Source organism: Bos mutus, chromosome 7 (genome assembly GCF_027580195.1).
Source record: "Bos mutus isolate GX-2022 chromosome 7, NWIPB_WYAK_1.1, whole genome shotgun sequence".
Lineage (NCBI taxonomy): Eukaryota > Metazoa > Chordata > Mammalia > Artiodactyla > Bovidae > Bos > Bos mutus.
The window spans coordinates 12,010,649-12,035,202 of NC_091623.1; the positions used below are offsets into that span (position 1 = coordinate 12,010,649).

General features: G+C 38.6%; 1 protein-coding gene across 3 annotated transcripts in view; it reads left to right on the top strand.

Moving 5' to 3' along the window:
- The first annotated feature begins 45 nt into the window (after window positions 1-45).
- Window positions 46-24,554, top strand: part of MSH3 (mutS homolog 3) — a 182,690-nt gene continuing 158,181 nt past the window's right edge. Inside the window, exons 1-8 of one of the 3 annotated variants that reach the window (XM_005904548.2) lie at window positions 46-252; window positions 1,883-2,003; window positions 8,980-9,200; window positions 10,517-10,723; window positions 13,626-13,742; window positions 14,148-14,265; window positions 16,108-16,253; window positions 19,468-19,634. In XM_005904548.2, coding sequence (XP_005904610.2) covers window positions 46-252; window positions 1,883-2,003; window positions 8,980-9,200; window positions 10,517-10,723; window positions 13,626-13,742; window positions 14,148-14,265; window positions 16,108-16,253; window positions 19,468-19,634 — 1,304 coding nt within the window. Of the gene's footprint in view, window positions 253-357; window positions 427-1,882; window positions 2,004-8,979; window positions 9,201-10,516; window positions 10,724-13,625; window positions 13,743-14,147; window positions 14,266-16,107; window positions 16,254-19,467; window positions 19,635-24,554 lie in introns of those variants that run through there. The other 2 variants (XM_070373062.1, XM_070373063.1) reach the window with 2 other exon arrangements.

The following is a 24,554-nucleotide window of genomic DNA, read 5'->3' on the forward strand; positions in this document are numbered from 1 at the left end:
TCCCGGCTCGGCCCGGCTCTCGGGTTGTTGACTCCCGGCCTTGCGATGCCGCGCCGGAAGCCGGCCTCCGGCGGCGCCGCTCCCGCCAACCCAGCGTCTGCAAGGCAGGCTGTTTTGAGCAGATTCTTCCAGTCTACGGGAAGCCTGAAATCCACCGCATCCCCAGCGGGTGCAGCGGAGAAGGCGGACCCTGACTCTGACTCCGAGGCGCCCCTAGCGTCCACGCTCCCGCCGCAGTTGCAGCCACACGTGGTGGGTTCGGTCCAGATCGGGACGGGGCCATTGGGGAGAGGGGGCGGGGCCAGATGGGCGGAGGCAGCGCTTGTGGGTGGGGCGAGATGAGGCGGGGACTGTGCGCGAGAATCGGCGAGGTGACTGGGCCAGACGGGAAAGGGACAGGACTCCGGAAGGAGGCGGTAGGAAGAGGTAGGCCCGCCTCCATCCTAGGTGCCCTTCTAACAGGGGTTCCCTTGTGGCTCAGCTGGTAAAGAATCTTCCTGCAATGCTGCCTGGGTTCGATTCCTGGGTTGGGAAGATCCCCTGGAGAAGGGAAAGGGTACCCACTCCAGTGTTGTGGCCTGGAGAATTCCATGGAGAAGTCCATGGGGTCGCAAAGAGTCGGACACGACTGAGCGACTTTCACTTCACCCTTACATTTGAGGTATTAATTTTGAGGTTAGGGTCACACCAACTCTTAATGGCAGCCCTGAGACAGAAACTCAGGTCTCCTGACTCCCATTCTGATGAGTAGGGTCAGAGGATACCTCTTTTAATCTCCATTCTACCCGCCCGCCCCGCCCTGCCTTTTTTTCCCCCCTGAGTTGAGGGTTGAAGAAGAGCCTTGTTCATTTTTATTTGTTTAGTTAGGTGACTGGATGAAAACTGGCGTTAAATCTCCAGTTTTTAGGGTTGCAACAGCCTTGCTCAATGTTTCGGGCGATTACCAGTAAAAGTCATGACTTATGTGCGGTTCCCTGGTGACTGTACCTACCCCTTGTGGTTCAGATTATAAAGTCTGATACACGATATGAGTGGATAAAGTTTCTTGAGACAATACAGATGTGCTAGTCGTAGGGTCCTTCCTGTTGCTTGCTATCCTTTGAGTAAAATAGTTTTGTTTTTGACCAGGAACACTGCCACAAAGGAAAACCTAAGGGTGAGCCCTCATTGGGGCTCCCTGGTACAGCATTTCTCAAACTGAAAATGTGGAAGGGAGTTGTAGATTGGCTTTTAAGTAACCGTCCAGGTTTTAAAGCAGGTGACAGCTTGGCTGCTTCAAAATTTTGTTCCCTTCATTTATATTTCTTCTGTAGAGGATTGTATCTCTCCTGTCTTTGTTTTTTGACCATAGTGTGCATTTCCATGAATTCACCAAGATTTTATTTTACATCTACTGTTTAGAGGTCATTTGGTGAAGGACCTAAGTTTTTGACAGTTTTTCTGCCAGCATACAGTCCATAATCTTGTGGCATCTTCAGTGGTAAAACATAAGCCAAGCTTGAACATGAAACAGTTAAATTGCAATTAACATTTCAAAAATGATACCATTCTTTAATTATCTAAATATTAGTTTTTTTCTTGAAGGTACTCTATTTAACATAGGTAAGTAGTGTGATTCATAATCTGAGCTAGGGCAAGGCTGATTAAGTGAAGAAAAGTAGCAGCCTTGGTTCTAATTCTAGGACTGCTTGAGATGCCGAGGCTCATGACCTGACCTCCAGCTTATCTTTGATGATGGTAGAACAGTTCACCCATAGCTCTAAGTAGACAATTCTATGAAGGGTGGATGGCAAGAACCTACTGTCATTCAGAAGTAAAGTTTAAATTATTCTGCGTACATCAAATTTTGAGATTAGAGATGACACATCCTTTTCTAACAAAGGTTACAGAAATTGACAGAAGTAAAAAGAAAGCACTGGAGAGTGATGGGCCTGTTAAAAAGAAAGCCAGGAAAGTCCAAGAAAAGGAAGAAGAAAGTGATTCTGTAATGTCTGGAAACTCTGGTGAGTTCTGGGGCAGTTTTTCTTCGTTCTCACAAGTCATGGCTCTGATATTCTTGTGTTCTCCTGAGGGTGGAGGAGGCTATAGGAGAATTGGGCCATTTGTTTCCTTTGTGGAGAAAGGCTTCCATTGTGCTTGAGTAGACTGGCACCTTCTTAAGTGGTGGTGTGTGGGTAGAAGGTTGGAGAAGTAGGGGTAAAAGCTGGAGTTCTGCAATTTGGCTGTAGTTCTTTGAATTTTCTCTTTTATTCCCTTTAGCAAATTTTGGTCTTGATTATAAAAGTAAAACATTCTTGTTATAAAATTTTCAAACAATTCAGAAACGTAGAAGGTAGACAAAGACCTCATAGTCTTTCTTTCAGTAAGGCCTACTGCTGATTTTTGGAGATCCTGTATATTCTTCCAGATTTTTCTACTTATGCACATCTATATGTATAAACGTATACACAAATTAGTTAACGAATAATATTTCATAAATTTTAATATAGTATATATACTAATTTGCAACTTTTTTCCCCCTCTTGGAGCATTTTGAACAATATTCAGTGTTAGGACATGTAGATCTATCCTGTCCTTTTTAATCATGGAGCTGTTTCTTCTGTATGTGAAAAGATTTTGGGTAAAACCACCATTCCTGAGCTCCTGGACTTCTAGTGGAGGTATTGGATACAGATAGTTGAGCAAATTTTTCTTTAGTTAATTGGCCTCAGACAGTTTATGATAGGAGAGATCAGAGAATCCTTCTTTCTTCATTATTCTCACAAAATTAGGTAAAGAAAATGAAGTGAAGTGAAGTGAAAGTCACTCAGTTGTGTCCGACTCTTTATGACCCCATGGGCTGTAGCCTGCCAGGCCCCTCTGACCATGGAATTCTCCAGGCAAGAATACTGGAGTGGGTAGCCATTCCCTTCTCCAGGGAATCTTTCCAACCCAGAGATTGAACCCAGGTCTCCCGCATTGCCGGCAGATTCTAAACCATCTGAGCCACCGGGGAAGCCCAAAGAAAATGAGTCAAAAGCAAAAAAGAAAAGTTTCAGTTTGGTGGATTAAGAAGTAAAATTTGAATTTATGTATGAAATAACTGTAGAAATGGAGATGCATGATTAAAGTGAAGGATAGGTCTGATGATACCCTTTTCCTCCTCCTACCTGAATGGGCTTGACAGGAGGCATGACTTGACAGAATTTGCCTTTTCCAGAGCTCTCTACTTTTCTTTGCTTCATTACTCTGCATAGAACTGATCTATTTAGTTTTTCAGTAAAATCTTCAAGCTGTTAATGAACAACGTCTGTTTGCCTGCCTTTGTTCTGGAGGTTTTTTGTAGTTATTTTTCTCTTCCCAACAACCCTTGTTATTCTCCTTTTATAGAAGAAGAGATGGGTGATATGTGAGTTATGAGGGTTACCACACTTCACTGACTTACCCTGGCATCCAGGAGAGATGAGATAGAAATGGGGCATCAGACTTGGAATATTATGATATAAAACCTTTGTTACTTGGTAAACATTGCTCTCAGGAAGAAGAAAGAGTTTTCACCAGGGTGATTACTCCACCTCTTTTTTTTTTTAATATCAGAATTATTAAGATATAATTGCAGGTTATACAATTTACCCATTTAGCGTGTACAGTTCAATGACTTTTAGTATATTCACGGAATTGTGCAGCCCTCATTAAAGTCAATTTTAGAACATTTTCATCACCCTCAAAGGAAACTCGGTACCTGTTAGCAGTCACTTCCCATTTTCCCCCAACAGCACCCCTTCAGACCTAAGTAAGCACAAATCTATTTTCTGTCTATAGATTTGCCTATGCTGAACGTTTCATATAAATAGAATCATACAGTATGTGACCTTTTTGTCTGTTGTACCTCTTTCAAAAGTTTTTTGATTTAATTTCTTGTTGTTCATCTTCTTGTGATTTAATTTTATGTTATTTCGTAACAGAATTTGGTTAAATTTTAACCAAAACTTTTATTTTATATGGTTAAATTTATATCTTAGCCATTTTAAAGTGTACAGTTCAGTGGTATATGTATGTCTGGCTACTTTGATAAATAAAATCTCCCCAAATTCAGACTTGCTTTTTATTATTAATATTAATTACAGATAAACATAGTGTAGAAATCTGTCTCAAAAGCATTTTGAGGAATACAGATATCCATTATCTTAATACTATATAAATTTGGACTTTACAAAATCAATTAAGGATACAAGAAAATATAGCTAGAGTATATAAAAATAATATACGATTAAAAAAAGGACCTGGAAAATGTATCGGGTATTATGCCTTTAAACTGTACCCAGAAAGTTCAAATTGAAATTTGCCTTAAATTCATATAATTGCCAGGTTATCCTTGAACCATTTTATAAAAGATATCAACCAGTATTTATAATTATTACACACTAATATCCTAAAGTTAAAGCTACTTAATCAAAAAAAATTTTAAGTAAAATGTTTTAAATCAAAGGATAGTTGATTTAGATTGCTAGATTTTGGTGTACAGCAAAGTGATTCAGTTTTTTATATATATATATATATATATATATATATATATATGTATATACCTATATATATTTCAGATTTCTTTCCCTTATAGGTTATTATATAATATTGAGTATAGTTGCCTTGCTATACAGTAGGTCCTTGTTATTTATCTATTTTATATATATAATATTATATTTTTAGTATATACTACTTATATATATAGTAGTTTATATCTGCTACTCCGAAACTCCTAATTTATCCAACCCACCTCTCCTTTGGTAACCATAAGTTTGTATCTATGTCTGTGAGTCTTGTTTCTTTTTTTGTAAATAAATTCATTTGTACCATATTTTAGATTCCACATATAAGTGATATTATATAATATTTGTCTTTTTCTGACTTTCTTCAGTATGATAATGTAACCACCCATGTTGCTGCTAATGGCATTCTTTCTTTTTTTTTTTTAATGGCTGAGGATAAAGCTAATTAGCTTTAATGAAAAAAATCAAATTTTTCCATGGAATTAAATATACCATTCCCCAAATTCCCATTTTTGTATTCTCTAATGACTATACTTATTATAGAAGGTAAAAAATTTTGTCCAATGAACTTTCCATTTTTATTTTATACTATTTAAAAAAAAGCACCTTTAGAAGTTTAAAACAACATGCCTCAGTTGGGAATGAATATTTAAAACAAAGGCACTGAGATTAAAAAATAAGTTTTTTAAATTAAGAGAAAGTTCTATTGCTTACCTGGGTTTCTACTGTTAGACAAGATTTGAAACTGGCTCTTAAATTTGTTTATTTTTCTTTTTAAGACCTCATCCTGCTTGACTTGTATATTATTTTTTATCTGTGTAAGTTTAAATATCGTATTTCCAGCTTAAACACTCTAAAACATTGGCTGTAGGTTGTTTTTCCAGACAGTTCTTGACACCCTGAGATCTATGAACATGGATTTGTTGTTGTTTTTAATTCTTTATAGATGTTTAAGATATGTAGAGAATTATAAGCTTGATAAATTTCACAAACTGAAGTCACCTCTGTAACTGTCTCTTAGATCAACAAGCTATATTACTAGGACTCCCAGAAATCTCTCTGTGCTCCCTCCCACTGCAACCCCTTCCCCCGACCCAGGATAACTGTTATCCTGACTTAGTGTAGATTGGTTTTACCTGAACATTGTGTTTAATTTAACCAACTTAAAATATGTTTGTAATATTACAAAGATTTTTCTTTTTTTCCTTTTTTTAAGATGATGAATTATTTTATCTGTAAAACAGGTTCTTGTACATATTTTTAAAAATATGTTTATAATGGCATATTTATATTTTAGCATCTAGTCTGTGATTCCTTCTAGATTAAAATTCTTCATTTAAAATATGATAATTCTTCTTCTTCCTGATCATTCATAACCTAAATCTAGAAGAGTAGTCTTGAGGAAAGTAACTATTATGTATTTCCATTTTACGGCACACAGAATTTAAAGCTCAAACAGTGAAAGTGTTAGTTTCAGTGAAAGATTTTTAGCAAGGAAGTTTTGGTCTATTTAACGTCTTGGGACAGCAACCAGTGGCCTTATTTCTAGGGTATATCCTCTTAAGGGCTCAGAGACTAGTGATAATGCTGCGAAGTTTTAATCTCATATTGTGCCAGTTTGATGGCTCATTTCATGGCATCTTCAGAAAACAAGATAGTATAAGTGAAGTTTTAAATATAGGAGCAGAATATAGAGGTTGCTAAGGTTTGTTTGGGTACTGTTAAAACAGTAAAAACAACTCAATTATTTTACCAGCAAAATGGCTTTATCTGGGGGCAGCAGAGATTACAGGACATGCAGCTATAGCAAATAGCATGCAAGTTTGGCAAAGCTAAGGAGAGAAAACTTTTTATAAAGGAGAAGGGGAAGTTAGGAGGGTTTGTTACAAACAGAAGGTTGATTAGAGGAAATTGGGAGTTCAGAATATAGAGGGTTTTCTTTGTCTGAGTTGTGACAGTCTCTCATTGGTTGAACTGTTGTTAGGCTAGGAGAAAATCTTCCTCCTTCTGGTAGTAGTAAGGTAGTATCACTTCTGTAGGAGATACAAGGTAAGTCTCTTCCTTTTGGGATCTGTATTGACACTGGGTGTGCAGGAGAGCTCCCCCTGCTGGCCTCCCAATTCCATTTTCCTTTTAATTTTCATCATACACTGTACTTACCTGCAGTGCACGAGACCTGAGTTTGATCCCTGGGTTGGGAAGATCCCCTGGAGAAGGGAACGGCTACCCACTCCAGTGTTCTGGCCTGGAGAATCCCATGGACTATACAGTCGCAAAGAGTCGGACACGACTGAGTGACTTTCACACACACACTGTACTCAGGGGCTTCCTTGGTGGCTCAGATGGTATAGAATCCACTTGTCAGTGCAGGAGACACACAAGATGTGGGTTTTATCGCTGGGTCCAGAAGAGCCTCTGGGGAAGGGAATGGCAACCCACTCCCATATTCTTGCCTGGAGAATTCCATGGACAGAGGAGTCCAGCAGGCTGCAGTCCATGGGGTTACAAGGAGTCAGACACGACTGAGCACGCGCACACACACACACACTGTACTCAGTTTTTGACCAGTCAGGTTTTTCAGTGGTTACAGTCTTCCTCAAGGCCTAATGAAGGAACTGGGGCCTATATCTATGTCTCCTCTGAGGCATAAGGGTTTTATAGCTCTTGGGGGCTTTTTATTTGAGAGGGCTTCCATTTAGTTTTTTCCCTTGAGGGCCTCATAAGGTGTAAAGATCTCTCTTAGGTATCTGTGAGAAAGGCAATGAAAGATTGTGGCTTTCCTCTGTAAGCTTCATTCTTCCCACAGATAAACATGTTCATATTTCCTCCTGGTTTTCTTTTAGATGGCTCAAAATATGATGGCCCTGGGAGCAGTAGGAAAAAATTATAACTTTGTGTCATTTCTTATGTACCAGTTCTTCCCCTTATTTTATAGTTCAGGAATCATAATGTCTTGATATAAATGAATAAGGGTGGGATATCTTCTTTGCTGTCTCTTGAGCTGAGGTGCACCCATAAAAGACATTATAGCCTAAGGATGAAAGATAACTACATAGAAAAAGGAAAGAACAAATTTTAAGAGATGTGGAAGGGTGGCAGAGAGGTTATACAGAAAAACCAGTTCAATCCAGGATCATATCTGAACCAATATAAGCCTTTTTGAGTTGTGCATAACTCAGGGATGGAGCTTCATGAGGGAATCTTCTTGGCATAGTGAGAGTGGGGTAGGAGGCTGGGGAAGGATGGAAGGAAGAGAAATGGGAAAGTCAGCCATCAAGGAGTCTAACCACATGCATGCTAAGGCCTTGCTGTAGATCCAGCCAAACAGACCCTGAAGTTTGTGGAAATAACATGGAATTTTTGAAATATGAACTTTACTTAAAACATAAGTAATGTAAAGAAAAGAACAGAATATTCAGTAGTCAGAAGAGTCCCTGGCTCCTTCACCTCAGTTTTTAACACTTCAGTTTCAGATACTTTTTTTTTTTTTTTACAAAAGTACAACTCTAAGACTTATACCCCACCCCCGCCCTGGGAAAGTGTTTTTGTATAGATAGGAGAAAAGTTCTTATGTAATATAAAAACTTACAGTATACCTTTGAAGAGTGATTCAAGTATACATCCTGGAAAGGGGAGAGTAATCGTAAATAAGATGAATATATACACTTGAAAAGAGATTTCAAATATATATTTTTCTAGCTATAAGGTTAACAGACAGGATAAAGTATATACCTAAAAAGAGGTTTGGATATGAATATGAGACAATTTAAACTTTTAGAAATAAGTGAAGCATAACTCTTGTCCTCAGAGTATTTTGCTTAATGGGAAAGGTAAGAGATGATAAATGCAGTCCCATTTCTTTATATTTAAAAGTAACTGCTGAATTTTATTGCTCTTAGGGGCAAAAAAATGTACTCTGGCATGTATTATTATAAATACCCAATATGTGAATAGTATTCCTTATTTTATGGATTGCTTGCTTCTTAATAACAACTAATTGGCAGCGTGTGATATGGGCTGTAGAAAGATGTGGTTTTGTTACTGGAACACAGAGGAAAGAAAACATGACTATTAACTGGGAGAATTAGCAGAGTTTCTTGGAAAAAGTAGTTTTGAGATCGGTCTTGATAAAGTCAGTACAATTTGACATGTGGAAATTGGGGTCCAGGGCATTTCAGGGAGAATTGCATGAGCAAGCTATGGAGGCAGGAAGGTAAGTGTCCTGGGGCTTGGTTTTCGGGTTCCCCTGGTGAATTCCTGGTTTCAGTATCTTTAGGACTTCCCTATGGAGCTCTTCAGTTTCCCTAGTCAAGAGTCTTCTGTGCTCCTTTATCACATTATAGTTAGATTCTTGCCTTAAATGAGAAGCTCCTTCTGTAAAAATCCTATGCTGATTATGAATTGACATAATGACACAAAATACTATTGTTATATTTTCATCTGATCTGCTAAGAGCCCAAGAAACATCTGAGGACCAGGACTGTTTTAAAGTCTCTGGAAAAACTGAAAGAATTCTGCTGCGATTCTGCCCTTCCTCAAAATAGAGTCCAGACAGAACCTCTTCAGAAGAAGTTTGCAGTTCTGCCAAAATGTACTGATTTTGAGGATATCGATCTTCTACGTGCAAAGAATGCTGTTTCTTCTGAAGATTCCAAATCCCAAACTAGCCAAAAGGTATGTGACTTTTATATGGATGGATATCCAGTTACTTAAAATGGTGGGTTCTCAAGTGCCATTAAGTTCTGTGGGTTTACCCGGGGCAGGGGTTCCCAAACCTGGCTGATCATCTAAATCAGCTGAGGGAGCTTCTGCTTCTTAGATTTTTTTTTTTTTTTTTTAATTCCTGGAGATTCTGATTTACTATTAAGGCAGGATAGATTGGTTTTATTAAAACAACACAAAATAAAACCTCCCAGCTGATTCTGATATACAGCCTAGGTTAGGAGTCACTAATTTGGGGGGAATTCTTTATTAATAATTAATAGAAGTACTTTTCTTATAGTCCTCCTTATAGTTTCCATGATTAGTCTAGAAAATCATGGTAAATAATTTATAGAAATAGATGTTTTGAGGTTTTTAGTTGAAAGCTTGGCTGATACAGTAAATAGAAAAGTTAACTAAATACATGGGTTCCTTACTTCTTCTACTGTTTTGTGACTATCAGTGTTTTTCACCATTGCAAAATCAGGGAATTTAACTCTTGATCCATCATTGAAATCTATAATTCAGAATTAGTGGTGAAGCCCAGCTTTAAATGAGATCACCTTACTGTAATAATTTTGTATGGTGACAATTGGTTACTGGAGTTCTGATCATTTCATAATGTATTTGATTGTCAGATCACCATGTTGCACACCTGGAACTAACATGATGTTGTGTGTCAACTATATGTCAGTTAAAAACAAAAGAATCACCTGGAGAACAGAACTTTCCCCCCCAAAAAATCAATAATCAGAACCCTTTATCAGAATCATGTTTATTTGGTGTTCATGAAAAACTGGACTTGGTCATTTAAAAGCTCTCATTTTAATGTGTAGCCATGGTTGAGAGCTACTGAATTAAAGAAATAGTTCTTTACTTTTTTTTTTGAGTCATTTAAATCTAATGAAACTGTGAATTCTTTACTCAGAAGAATACTCAGACCAACACAATTTTGTATTTGATTTTCAGAAGTTTACACCCCTTTCTGCAAATTCCAGATTCATGAACTGGCCAAAAAAAAAAAAAAGAAATTGTTTTATTTTAGGCTTTCACAATTTGTTTAAGACATTAAGTAATAGTTTAGTTTGGCTCAATTTTTAAAAGTCATTTACTTTGAAAGAATTCCAAACGTGTGAGAAAATTTGCCTAAATGTGCAATATACTCCTGTAAACCTTTCACCTGGATTCACCAATTATTAGCTTTGTGCCAAATTTACATTCTCTCTTTCTCTCTCGAACTATTATTATGGTTAATACTTTTTAAACTATAAAAATCTTTCGGTTGCCAGGACAAGACATTCAGCCATTTTGGACCATCACAAAAGAGTTATGAAAACCTACAGAAAACTTCTGATTCTAAACCATCTAACAAACGGACTAAAAGCATCTACACACCCTTAGAATTACAATACTTAGAAATGAAGCAGCAGCAGAAAGATGCGATTTTGTGTGTGGAATGTGGATATAAGTATAGATTCTTTGGGGAAGATGCAGAGGTAAGTTATTTTCATAGGCATTATTTCATGATTTTCTTGTCCAGCCTTTAATATTTTCCAGTTTTTTTTTTTTTTTTTCGCTTTCTGACCTTATGAAAAAGCTAATATAATCAGTTGCCTTTTAAAAATGCTTTCATTTAAGTAAAATGAAAGTTGCTCAATCGTGTCCGACTTTTTGCGACCCTATGGACTATAGAGTCAATGGAATTCTCCAGGCCAGAATACTGGAGTGGGTAGCTGTGCCCTTCTCCAGGGGATCTTCCCAACCCAGGGATCGGATCCAGGTCTCCTGCATTGCAGGCAGATTCTTTACCAGCTGAGCCTCCAGGGAAGCCCAAGAATACTGGAGTGGGTAGCCTATCCCTTCTCCAGCGGATCTTCCCAACCCAGAAATTGAAAAGGGGTCTCCTGAATTGCAGATGGATTCTTTACCCCTGAGCCACCAGGGAAGCCCCATTTAAAGCTTTCATTTGAAGTAAATACTACATATAAACAGAAGCAAGCTTGGTGGATGCTAAATTTGTGGAGAAGGAAGTGAGTGGTTCTGATGGGAATGTTCATACTTATTCTCCGTGGTGCTTACCTAGTGTCTTTCATCCATCAAAAGTTGATTGTGGATGAACCAAATAGTGAATGAATCATAGTCATGTGAGTATTCCTAATGAAGACTCACACCAAAAAAAAACTGAGACGTATGAAATTCTTCTCCTTACCTTTACTTTATGAATTTTCTTAGTCAGGAACATAGTTAAATCTCAAAGGATGAGCACATTAACTCTGCTAGCCTACCAACAGGTGTGTGAAGTCTTACAGGTCTCTGAATATGAGTCATTTTGCTGTCTTAGTCTAAGTTGTGTTGCTCTTCGTTGAGATGCAAAAGCTTCTTCTTGCAGTGGAGCATGGGCTCTTGGCAAGCAGGCTTCAGTGGCTGTAGCACGCGGACTCAGTAGTTGTGACCTCTGGGCCCTAGAGCGCAGGCTCAGTAGTTGTGGTGCACGGGCATAGCTGCCCCGTGGCATGTGGAATCTTCCCAGACCAGGGATCAACCCAGGTCCCCTGCGTTGGCAGGAGGACCTCACCCACTGGACCACCAGCAAAGTCTGCCATGATGCTTCTTAGAAAAAAGTAGGGAATCAGGTGGTGCTACATGTTTCCACATTCCTAACACTCGTGTGTCATTGATTAGCTAACCAGACCATGGGGTTTTCTTTTCACTTTCTCAAAGATGCCCTCTGTCCAGGGAGGTTTATCATTTGTGTGTACCGTATCAGTTCAGTTCAGTTCAGTCGCTCAGTCGTGTCCGACTCTTTGCGACCCCATGAATCACAGCACGCCAGGCCTCCCTGTCCATCACCAACTCCCGGAGTTCACTGAGACTCACGTCCATCGAGTCAGTGATGCCATCCAGCCATCTCATCCTCTGTCGTCCCCTTCTCCTGCCCCCAATCCCTCTCAGCATCAGAGTCTTTTCCAATGAGTCAACTCTTCGCGTGAGGTGGCCAAAGTACTGGAGTTTCAGCTTTAGCATCATTCCTTCCAAAGAACACCCAGGGCTGATCTCCTTCAGAATGGACTGGTTGGATCTCCTTGCAGTCCAAGGACTCTCAAGAGTCTTCTCCAACACCGCAGTTCAAAAGCTTCAATTCTTCGGCGCTCAGCCTTCTTCACAGTTCAACTCTCACATCCATACATGACCACTGGAAAAACCATAGCCTTGACTAGACAGACCTTTGTTGGCAAAGTAATGTGTCTGCTTTTGAATATGCTATCTAGGTTGGTCATAACTTTCCTTCCAAGGAGTAAGTGTCTTTTAATTTCATGGCTGCAGTCACCATCTGCAGTGATTCTGGAGCCCAAAAAGATAAAGTCTGACACTGTTTCCACTGTTTCCCCATCTATTTCCCATGAAGTGATGGGACCGGATGCCATGATCTTCATTTTCTGAATGTTGAGCTTTAAGCCAACTTTTTCACTCTCCACTTTCACTTTCATCAAGAGGCTTTTGAGTTCCTCTTCACTTTCTGCCATAAGGGTGGTGTCATCTGCATATCTGAGGTTATTGATATTTCTCCCGGCAATCTTGATTCCAGCTTGTGCTTCTTTCATATCTCCTAATTTTCAATTATTTGCATGTGCTAAGTAGTAGATTCTTATTCCATTACACTCTCATGCTCTCTGTTTTGCACAGGGAAAAGTTCAGCACTTTAAGGTTTTGACTGAGGAGCCTGGTAGGCTATAGTCCATGGGGTCGCAAAGAATCAGACACGACTAAGCCACTTCGCTAATCCCTGATAATCGATGCTGCTTCTGCTGCTAAGTCACTTCAGTCATGTCCGATTCTGTGTGACCCCATAGACAGCAGCCCACCAGGCTCCCCTGTCCCTGGGATTCTCCAGGCAAGAACACTGGAGTGGGTTGCTATTTCCTTCTCCAATGCATGAAAGTGAAAAGTGAAAGTGAAGTTGCTCAGTCGTGTCCGACTGTTAGTGACCCTATGGACTGCAGCCTTCCAGGCTCCTCCGTCCATGGGATTTTCCAGGCAGGAGTACTGGAGTGGGATGCCATTGTCTTCTCCATGATAATCGCTAATAAGGACATAAAAGAAAACGTATCGTATTTTTCTAAGTTTTTCATGGATATAGATGTTGGCCTTTAGTTTAGGCCATGGACACTGTTAAAAAAAAGATGAAACCATAGGCTTCTGCGCAGGGAATGTCTTTTAAACATTGTATTGATGTACCACATAGATAGCTGCTGCTGCTGTGCTGCTAAGTCGCTTCAGTCCTGTGCACAAATCCTAAATATATACCTTGATGGATTTTTAACAAAGTGTAGAAACACCACACAGGGAATCTTTAAATAGAAACTTACTGATATATTTTTTTATTTTTTATTTTTTTAGATTGCAGCGCGCGAGCTCAATATCTATTGCCATTTAGATCACAACTTTATGACAGCAAGCATACCTACTCACCGACTGTTTGTTCACGTACGCCGCCTTGTGGCCAAAGGATATAAGGTCAGCTCTGGCTTCAATTTGTGGGAAAAGGGGGTTGAAGTCTCTTCTGGAGAGGGAGGCGTTTCTAAGGTGGGAGGCTGAAATTGGTTTTGGAATTGGGCATTTTTGAGAAATTAAAGTTTGTCATAATTACTAGCACTTAATTTTCATGAGTTTTTAACATATTAGATATTTAGGGTAAAAAATTTTTTCAACTGTGTGTTGGAGTGTTTCTTAGTGATTTATCCACACTTGTAAGGTCCTTGTGTTAACTTATTACTTAAACTTAAGTCCTACATCTGGACATTGTGGACTAGTTTGTTATTTTAAATGTTTCAGAATTAGACTTCTAAACTCTAGAAATAATGTCGTCTTAACAAATTTTCCATCGTATTTAACATGCAGTGTTTATTACATTTGTTGAAGGTGGGAGTTGTGAAGCAAACTGAAACAGCTGCTTTAAAGGCCATTGGGGACAACAAAAGCTCACTCTTTTCCCGGAAACTGACTGCTCTTTATACAAAATCTACACTTATTGGAGAAGATATCCTTTTTGAGTAGGAATTTTTTTCTTAAATGTTACAAGGCCTTTGTTTTAAATAACATTTTTTAAAACTGTTCTTTGAAAAAAAAAAAAAAAAAAAACTGTTCTTTGATTGGGTACTTTTTAAAAAATAAACTTTGTGTTTTGTATGGGGATAAAGCTGATTAACAGTGTTGTGGTAGTTTCAGGTGAACAGCCAAGGACTTAGCCACATACATACACGTGTTCATTCTCCCCCAAACCCCCTCCCATCCAGGCTGCCACAGAACACTGAGCTGAGTTCCAGGGGTACTATACAATAGGTCCTCGTTGGTTATCCATTTTAGATAGAGCAGTCTGTACATGTCCATTGCAAACTGGGTACCTTTTTGATGAGATGAGGCAGTATGGTTACTTGGACCTTTGATTAGTGTGATAACTGAAGAGAGAAAGGTTGGTTTTTGGCTAGAAAGAGGCATTTTTCAAATGCCACAGTTAAAGAAGAGGTCATCATATTTTAAGAGAAAAAAAGAGCCTGGTAAATGATGACAGCAAGTCAGCAACTGATGTGAAATTACATCTTCCCCAGGCCTGTGTCCTTAGTGGCTAGTTGCTTGGGCTTACAAACTCCTGTACATCTTCCTCAGTGAGACCTACAAAATAACTTACTAACTTCACAATGTGAAAACTACAAAGTTAACACACAGTTAACTGCTTATAAAAGATGATAGTAGGTCATCTTCATTAATTGTCAGTGTCACAAGAATTTTACTACTTTTGAAAATGGATTGTAAGTTTCTCACTTTGTAAGAATCTTTAGTATATACAGTGACTGTCCCTAGTTTTTGGTCATTTATCAGTTCAATGTATTACTTGAAGCCACATGATTTTAACAGCAGAGTCATAAAATTTTGTCAACTTAAAAAACTGGATAATTACATATAAAATATGATAAGGAAGCGCTTTGTTTACTGTGGGATGGGATCAGGTCTCTCAGAATAAAAGAATGTAGGGATAAAGTCTTAAATGACACTCTGTGACAGCAGTATTTCTGTTATTTTTATTACAGATATGCTTATTTAGATCTGCTTATTTAGAGTCCTACGTAGCTTCTACCCACATTCTGAAAGCTGTTTTGTTCTGTTAATACCATGAATAGGGAACAGTTATCACTCAGAATGGACCCCAAACTGTTAACAACTCTGTATTGTTCTAAGCTGATCAGGCTGTAAGAACTTGGTAATTCTGTTGTTTCTTTTGCCCAAACTTGAGTCTCTTTCTTAAAGCCTCCTTCTAAAACAGCACCCCTTCCCGCTTCTCTTTTACTCTCTTACCAGCTGATGCCCAAAGTGGATGTTCCCAGACTGACTATGTCCAAAAACAGCTTTCATTCCTGAGAATTTATTTAATGGACTCATTACACATACACACACACACAAGTATGTTTCTGTTTTCTTTTTTGGTTTTCTCACGTTTTTAAAAAAATTCTCTTCTTATGTCTTACAGCTGTTAGGCACTTTAGTAGGGGGAAGTAATTTACACTATTTTAGTGTATTCATGCTTTGATTTGTGGAATTAAACTTTATGGGATTGTTAAGGATTCAAGGATTATGTTTGGGCTTCCATAGGATCTGAGGTATATTCCAGGCCTTTTGTAAGTGAGAGGATAATAGTCGTCTGTTCTCATGAATCTTATATCTTAGGGAAGATACGGCATTGTAACTATAATCAGAGTAAATCAGAAGAATGAATGCTGTATGGAAGATTTTGTATAGAGCAAAAATATCCAGGAAAATGAACTACTGTTTTAAGGAGGAAAAGCTCGTGGGAATGTAGCATTTGTTTTTCCTTAATAATTATTACATGTGAATCCTCTAGTCAAGCTGGATGATGCTGTAAATGTCGATGAGGTAATGACTGATACTTCTACCAGCTATCTTCTGTGTATCTGTGAAAACAAAGAAAACGTTAAAGACAAAAAAAGGGGGAGCCTTTCCATTGGAATTGTGGTAAGTACTTTGTAGGTGAAGAGCGAATGATATGTTCATGGTATCTTTAAATATGAGTAATAATGTATGGTTTATAATGAGGCTATCTGATGGGTTGTGTCTTCAAGTACTTGTACTAGAAAAACATTTCCCTCCTAATTTTATATGTTGAAATATAAATTTTCGTACATGACTGTTTGGCACTCTGTGCTTTGGAGGGATCCAGGTCGTCTTCTGTCCATGTGCTCTAGTAGTTTAGGGCTGAAGATAGACACGGTGATAGGCATGTATGCAAACAGTGTTCAGATAGCAGAATAAAACATTTATGTCAACACATACGTGGATAACAAAGAGTTTTACAAATTTCCTCTAGCTTTGGAGTTAAAGGCAAACAATTATGAGTTTGTCATGTCTAGTTTTAGAGAAAAGGGTAGTTAAGGGTTATAACTGGCCAATTCAAAACTCCATTTTTAATAAACATTAGGAATATTTATAACCAGTCTTCCAGGTGAGTATAGTTTGTGAATCATAGTTTTATTGATCTTGCCTTCTGGCAGTTTATGAGCAGATTTGCCCATTTAGAGACCTATTTGGACTCTGCTTAAAATCTTAGACTTAAGGGCCTCTTGGAACTATTGTTAGACTCCATTGTTCTGTTAAGCAGAAGCAGGACTCCTTGCCTAAGTAATAACCCATTCTCTTTATATTTTTGAACTTTTGCAACCAGCTACAACATCAGTAAGAATTCTTAGAGCCCAAATGTCTCCAAAATACCTTTTGATACCTCATTTTGGCTGCATAACTTGGTACTAACTTTCATGTTTGCTTAACAATAAGCCATTCTCTCTGGGAATTAGCGTTACTATTGGGGACTCTCAATGATTTTTTTTTTTTTTAATCCTTGAGAAGCACTTTTTATCTAGCTGCAGGCAATTGAACCCATCTACAAATAGTAAAGTTATTTGCTTTTAAGTTTTAACAGATGTAATGTGCTATTTTATACTTACCTGGAACTTAGTCTAAGGAGCAGAGCTGATTGTATATACAACTCCTATTTTGTGCTTTAGAAATACTCTTTGGCATTTTGCCAAAGTGAACACAGTGTATGAACTGGCATGTGAAAGAAAGGAGAATTGATAGTTTCCATCTCAGTCATTTTCTTGGGACTTTTTTTTTTTTAACTTTGTATTCTGCATCGGGGTATAGCTATATTGTGATCATTTCCAGTGGACAGTAGAGAGCCTCAGCCATGTCCATTCTCTCTCAAACTCCCCTCCCACCTAGGCTGCCAGAAACACTGAGCAGAATTCCATGTGCATGTCCAGCTCTTCACTGGATGAGGCCCTCAAATTCAGTGTGGCTGAAATGGAGCTCATCTTCCTGAACCCTGCTCCTGCTGGGTGTTTCCCTGTTGTGATGAGTGTCACATGTTCCCCAGTCTACCTAGGAGTCATCCTTTGGATACTGGTAGTTAGTCTAAAATCAAAGGCTTTACTGTTGTAGCGCCAATGCAATCAGACGCTCTATCTATAGGCTGCCTGTGGGCTTATCAGTGTCTCATATCACATGGAGTAGCAGACGTTGCAGGTTTTATGATATAGACCATTTCTCTGCTTAAAAAAGCAAAGAGGAATTTGGCCAATACCTTTATTACTTGAACTTCTGGAAGTAGCTTTTGTACAAGTTTGGTTGTAGATTGGGAGATAAACCCAACTGTAGATTGGGTTGTAGATTGGGAGTAGTATGTATGCTCATGTACTTACAGTTCAGTTATCTGGCCACTAGAGAAGGCCTATGGGCTAGAATTAAGGGACTTCCTTGAGCCAAGAATGAGTGATTAAAAAAAAAAAGAAAAATGCATAAATCAAAAATTACCAATGTAATGTGAGACAGCCCCCCAGCTTAAAAAATATAACGCCATTCACAGAAGGGCCCCTTGCCTCCAGAGGTAACCATAATCCAGACTTTAAGATAATAATTCCTCGCTTTTTGATTGATTTTTGCCACCTTAAGCAGTATATTAATATAAATATGTTGTATTTACTCCTTTGGGGTCGTGCTTCTTTGTTTACCATTTTGTACAAGAGATTTATTTGCATGTGTTACCTTAGTAGTTCTTTTGTTGCCACGCTGTATTTCATTTTACAGTTTATTCATTCTTCCACTAAGGGACAAGTGGATTCCTCCCAGTTTCTGCTTATACAAAGTATACACTATAGACATTTTTGTATTAATGCGTGGCTTCTGATATGCATGTGCCTGAGTTTCTTAACTCAGGGGAGGAATTGCTGAGTTACAGGATACTTTTACAGGATGCTTTCAACTTTCCTAGAAAATGCCAGACTGTTTTTCGAAGACGTTGTGTCAGTTGACTTTCCACCAGCCGTGTTTGAGTGTAGCGAGGTTATTTTTCCTCCTGTTCGCTCATGCAGTCTGTAACTGACCCCGTGCCTTTCTTAATTATCAGTAATGAATAGGTGTGTGACTTTTGGAGTCAGACCATGTGAATCTTGCCTCCACCACTATATCGCCTCTCGACCTATGAGTAAATGACTTAATTTTTTTCTTCTTTTCCAAACTGTAATCTTTTCCAGGTTTTCTTTGCTGTTATTGGCTTGGGGTGATGCAAGTGGCTTTCAGTTCTCATAGTTATTTCCCTGGATAGACAGTACACATGGGGTTTAGTCAGAGTTTGTTATATTCGATTTTGTCTTTTGCAAAAAATGCATTTTTTATTTATTCACTTTATATAACAAAATAGTAACTTACTTCTCCTCTGGTGGCCAGGGTACTAGGAGCATATCACTGATTACTTTTAGCAATAACAGCTACTATATGTACAGCGCTTTACAGCTTACAAAGTGTTCATTTGTTTTCTGATTTGACCCTCACAATAGCTTTGTGAGGGAAGTAACCTGGTTGATTCCCACTTACAGAGGAGGGCCCTGAGGCCCAGGAGGGTTTGGTGACTTGTCATTGTCGCTTCATCCTGTGTTTTATATCCAGGATTTGGCTGGACTCAGGATGTCTGTAGTCCCATCTAGCGTAGTTTAAATATTGGTGAATCTGACTTCTTATGTAAGAGTCTTGGAAAGCAGACAGGTTTTCAAACACTTTAGAAATTCAAGTACACACTCATGAGTATCGTCTTTACTATTTCCATGTGTATTAATACTGTGCCGTAGTTACAATGGGGAAAGATATATTTTCTGTGCCTGCTTTTTTTTGTCTTTAGGGAGTACAGCCCGCCACAGGTGAGGTTGTGTTCGACAGTTTCCAGGACTCTGCTTCCCGTTCAGAGCTCGAAACTCGGATCCTGTGCCTGCAGCCAGTGGAGCTGCTGCTTCCGTCAGACTTGTCGGAGCAAACAGAGACGCTCATCCACAGGGTCACGGCTATGAGGTGAGTTGGCACATCGCTGGAAAATAATGTGGATTCTGAAACCTAGATCTGATTCCCAAGTGAATACCTATCAAAGTCGTTAAAAATTGGTATTATGTATAAAAATATTTCATCGTAGTAGTGGAAATTTCAAAAAACAGAATTACCCATAATGTCACCTTAATGTAGGCCTTTAGAAGTTTCTCTTTTTAAAGGGGTTTGTGATATTTAACGGAGAAGGCAATGGCACCCCACTCCAGTACTTTTGCCTGGAAAATCCCGTGGACGGAGGAGCCTGGTGGGCTGCCGTCTCTGGGGTCGCACAGAGTCGGACACGACTGAGCGACTTCCCTTTCACTTTTCACTTTCATGCATTGGAGAAGGAAATGGCAACCCACTCCAGTGTTCTTGCCTGGAGAATCCCAGGGACGGGGGAGCCTGGTGGGCTGCCGTCTCTGGGGTCGCACAGAGTCGGACACGACTGAAGCGACTTAGCAGCAGCAGCAGCAGTGATATTTAATGGTATTATTTGATAAGGAAGGGGTTATGGTATTGTTTAATGAGATTATCTGGTAGTTGGTCTTCAGTTTCTGGAGATAATCATTTCTTAGAAAGTTTATGTAATTTTGGAAATGCCATATTTTTGCTGCAAGTTTTATTTGTGGCCGAGTCCAGTAGTCAAATTTACTAGATCTGTGGTCACTCCTCTTATTGATGAGGCCGTGTGCTAGGCACCATGGCCTACGGAGGAAGATGTGCTTGCCATGTGTCTGCAGCGTCTATAATCCACCGGGGGAGGAAGATGGTACAGACCTAACTGGATTCACAAAGCGTGAATGTGACAGACATGAAGGTGCCTGGGTGGGACGATTCTGGGCTGTTCCCCAAGGAGTTTGGTGGGAAGAGACTGGAAAGTTGGGCTGAGGCTCCAGTGAAGAGGACATTATGTACTGAGGAATTTGGACTTTAGCCAGGTGAACCCACGAAAATTTATGTTTAATAGGTTGACAAATCAGTTGGAAAATCAAACTGAATGATTCGGTGAAGTTCTGCATGTTTCTTTGTTCTTTGAGTTGAATGTTCCTTTTTCCTTTGACTTAAAATTCTTTCAGAGTAGCTTTCATAATGTGTTTTTCTGATTATAACACTAATCCATATTCATTCAGGAAAAGTTGAGAGTTATAAAAAAAGTCCCATACACATAATAGTAAGCTATAACTCAGAGATAACTACTGTTAAACATTTTGGTATATTATTTCTGTGTATATTTATCCTTTTTCTTGTTTATAAATTTAGATTCATATTGCAAAGTCAGTTTTATATTTTTTAAAATTTTTAACTTCAAATTTCCTATGTATTTTTTTCCTTGGTAGCATGGGAAGTGATCACTGAAATAATTTCTGCCAATTGGATAGATGAAAATTTTGCATGAATTTCCTGTATTTTGTTCTGAATCATTTTCTCAGTGTTTAAACTTGAATAATCAAAAGTCAGACAAGTAGACTGATAAGGGATGCTGCATTTGGAGAGCTAAAAAAATTAGTAAAATCTCAGAAGTTTTTTAAGATAGTCTTCTAAAACTGTGTTTCCCATATTTTATGTTTTTAATTTTAATTTTCCTTCGTAACTGAGTATATATTTGATTAATTTAGATGTAAGCCTAAAGTTGATCAGTTGAATCAACAGTTTCATTTTTCTGATTTTCATTTAAAGGCAGAATTCAATAAAACATCAAACATTCCACAAAGACATTACCAAAACGGAATTTTTTGGCTGGTAGGCAGCATTGCCTGAGGATGTTCATAAATGTTTACTCATCAGATAAGATTCAAAAGTGATTTGGCATACCAAAGATAGTATGGGTGTCATATGTAGGTTTTACCAAATTTGATAACTGCCTTTGTCTTGTTTTAATTTGTATTTCTCCAGTAGCATAGGGGGCATGTAATTTTCCCTGTGTTACTAACCACATGTAATTTTTATTTTACTCAAATAATGGACTAAACATAGTCAACGATTAATCCACATTTTTGTTCAGTCTAAAGCTGACCTATATCTACGGACAGAATGGAGTAATAGACGTTCAAAAGTCAAACAGTGAAACAGTGTGATTCTTGTGACATAGGGTTTGGGTTGAAAAACTTGACTTTCCCCTTAGTGACTTTGGGTGAATCACTCAATTGTGTTGTTCTTCGGTTTCCTTTTCTTTAAAATAGAAAAAGTAAGAGCATTTACCTCTTAGGATTGTTGTGAAGAGTAAATATAAAAAGTTAATATAAAGCGCTTGAACAGTGCCAGCATAGAAGGCTCTGTGTAGATGGAAGCTGTTCTTTTTGTTATTCCTGTTGGCCATTGTCTTTTGTGATACTGCTTCTCGTCTGCGCTCCATTGGAACTGCTATTGGAAGTGTGTTGGAACTTCATGCTCTACTGTCTGTGCATGGTCCTTTATGGCGTCATCTCCATTTGCAGCTGTTTCCATATTGGTTTTGCTCCTTGGGTATTTCCTTTTTTTTTTTTGACTCTTGAAAAAACATTTTTGTTTATATTTTAATCACTATTTCTTTCTATTTTTAGTATACTGCCTAGACCAATTAAGTTCTTCATACTTACTGGAACAGTCCATTACTTTTATATGTAGAAATATCTCCTTATTCTGACAGTGCTTACATAATTGTTTATATTTTGTTTTAATCAATTTATTATTAAATTTTTTTTTTTTACATTTGACTTCTAACTCATTTTTCCTTTATTTTCCTTTACTGTGTAGGTGTGGTTCTACTTTAATTTCTTTCTGAATGCTAGTGGGTCCACTTTAACATTCATAAAATTTAGCCTTCCTGGCCTTGTTTTTTAAAAAAAGTTAGCAATGGGGATAGAGAATGCTTTTAATTAGGGTAAGAAGAACATAGCTTGCCAAAAGTCTGTTTACTATAGTAAATAATATAACATTGAACTGATGTCAAGGAGAAAAGTTTGTGGGTTTTTTTTTTTTGGTATCATCTTTGTTTTAAGTTCCCTGGTGGCTCAGACGGTAAAGCGTCTTGCTTACAATGTGGGAGACCTGGGTTCGATCCCTGGGTTGGGAAGATCCTCTGGAGAAGGAAATGGCAACCCACTCCAGTACTCTTGCCTGGAAAATCCCATGGATGGAGGAGCGTGGTGGGCTACAGTCCATGGGGTCGGTAAGAGTCGGACACGACTGAACGATTTCACTTTAAGCAGTGAGGAGTAGTTTCTTGTGTCTCAGATTCATTCTTTTTTTTTTCTCTTTAAACCAGAAAATAAAACTAGCAGTTTCTGCCCGTTAATGGTTGATATTTTATTAATACAGAAGAAATAATAAAGCTTTGTGAGAAAAACCAGAATGGCTTGAAATTACAGAATATCCATTTTAAGTATGTATTGGGGGGTTTTTGTTTTATATTTTTATACTTTGACCACAAGAGGGCGCCAAAAGCATTTCATTTACTGTGTATTAACGATGTAAACGGAGAAGGCAATGGCACCCCACTCCAGTACTCTTCCCTGGAAAATCCCATGGACGGAGGAGCCTGGTAGGCTGCAGTCCATGGGGTCCGAAGAGTCGGACACGACTGAGCGACCTCACTTTCACTTTTCACTTTCATGCATTGGAGAAGGAAATGGCAACCCACTCCAGTGTTCTTGCCTGGAGAATCCCAGGGACAGAGGAGCCTGGTAGGAGGCCGTCTATGGGGTCGCACAGAGTCGGACATGACTGAAGTGACTTAGCAGCAGCAGCAGCAGCAGCAGCAGCAACGATGTAAAGACACGGAAAGCTTCACTTTTTGTGTGTCTAGATAAAGACTTAATTACTTTGTATTGTATGATAATTTGGAATGAATTCTTGTCAAAGGTAGTACAAAAATAAAATTATTTCTAAATAATATTAAACTATTGACTTTTCTTCAGTGAGTTATCTTTTATATATAATTTATATAAAAATTTACAGATAATTTCTGTAAAATGTGTTTTTAAGATTTCAGTTTGGTTCTTAGGAAATCAGTCTTACTATCTTGTTATCTTTTCCATTTGTTGTAAGAATGTACACATTCTTACATTTTCTCTATAGAAAGAAGCAAAGGAAAAACAATGATTTTTAAGCAGTGTGTTAACTGCAGTTAAGATCACTTTAGCTTAGGGATATTATATGGTTATAAAAGAAAACCATAAACAAATATTAATTAATATTTACTAGTTCTCAAAGAAACTGATTTTCAAGGCAAGTCAGATGAACAGAGCAGATGATGGTCAATTTTGAGTACGGTGAGGGAGAGCTTCCTGTGTCCTGGCACAGCCAAGGAAGGCCTTGTGGAGGAGGTTGGCTGGGTTGGGGACCTTTGCAGGATTGTGGGGCTTCGAATTGGTAGTGGGAAGGATGGTATGTTGTGTATGTGTGGAAATGACACGAACTCTGAGCCACACAGGCTGGAAATATTAGAAGAGGTGTGAAGACAGAGGGGAGACTCTTCTGATTGGAGGAGAACTTTCATGTTGAGAGTTGGTGAAAAAGAGAGTCAAGGACCATAAAGTCCAGCCAAGGGATGTGAACTCTAGAGGAAGACAGTTGGGTCTCTGGGCAAAGGAATGGCATGACAGAAAAGAGGCCTCCACGGGAGAGTTAGTGAAAAACAGCAACAGTTCCCATAAAGGAGGAAAGTGTGCAGAGAAAAGGAGGAGACCGAGGAGTTGGGAGCCTGTCAGTAGCTGGGAGTAGGGGGAAGAATCGAAAGCTGCAGAAAGGGCGGGGATAAAGAGCCAGTCAGAGAACCAGGATGAAGCAGGGAGACACAGTTGTAGTCCATCTGCTGCAAAGGATGGGGTCTGTGCTGTGTGTTGATTTTTTACAATATTGACGCTGTTAAAATTTTCTGGAACTGCATGGCATTTAGAAAGATACATTTGGCAAAAAACTAACCCT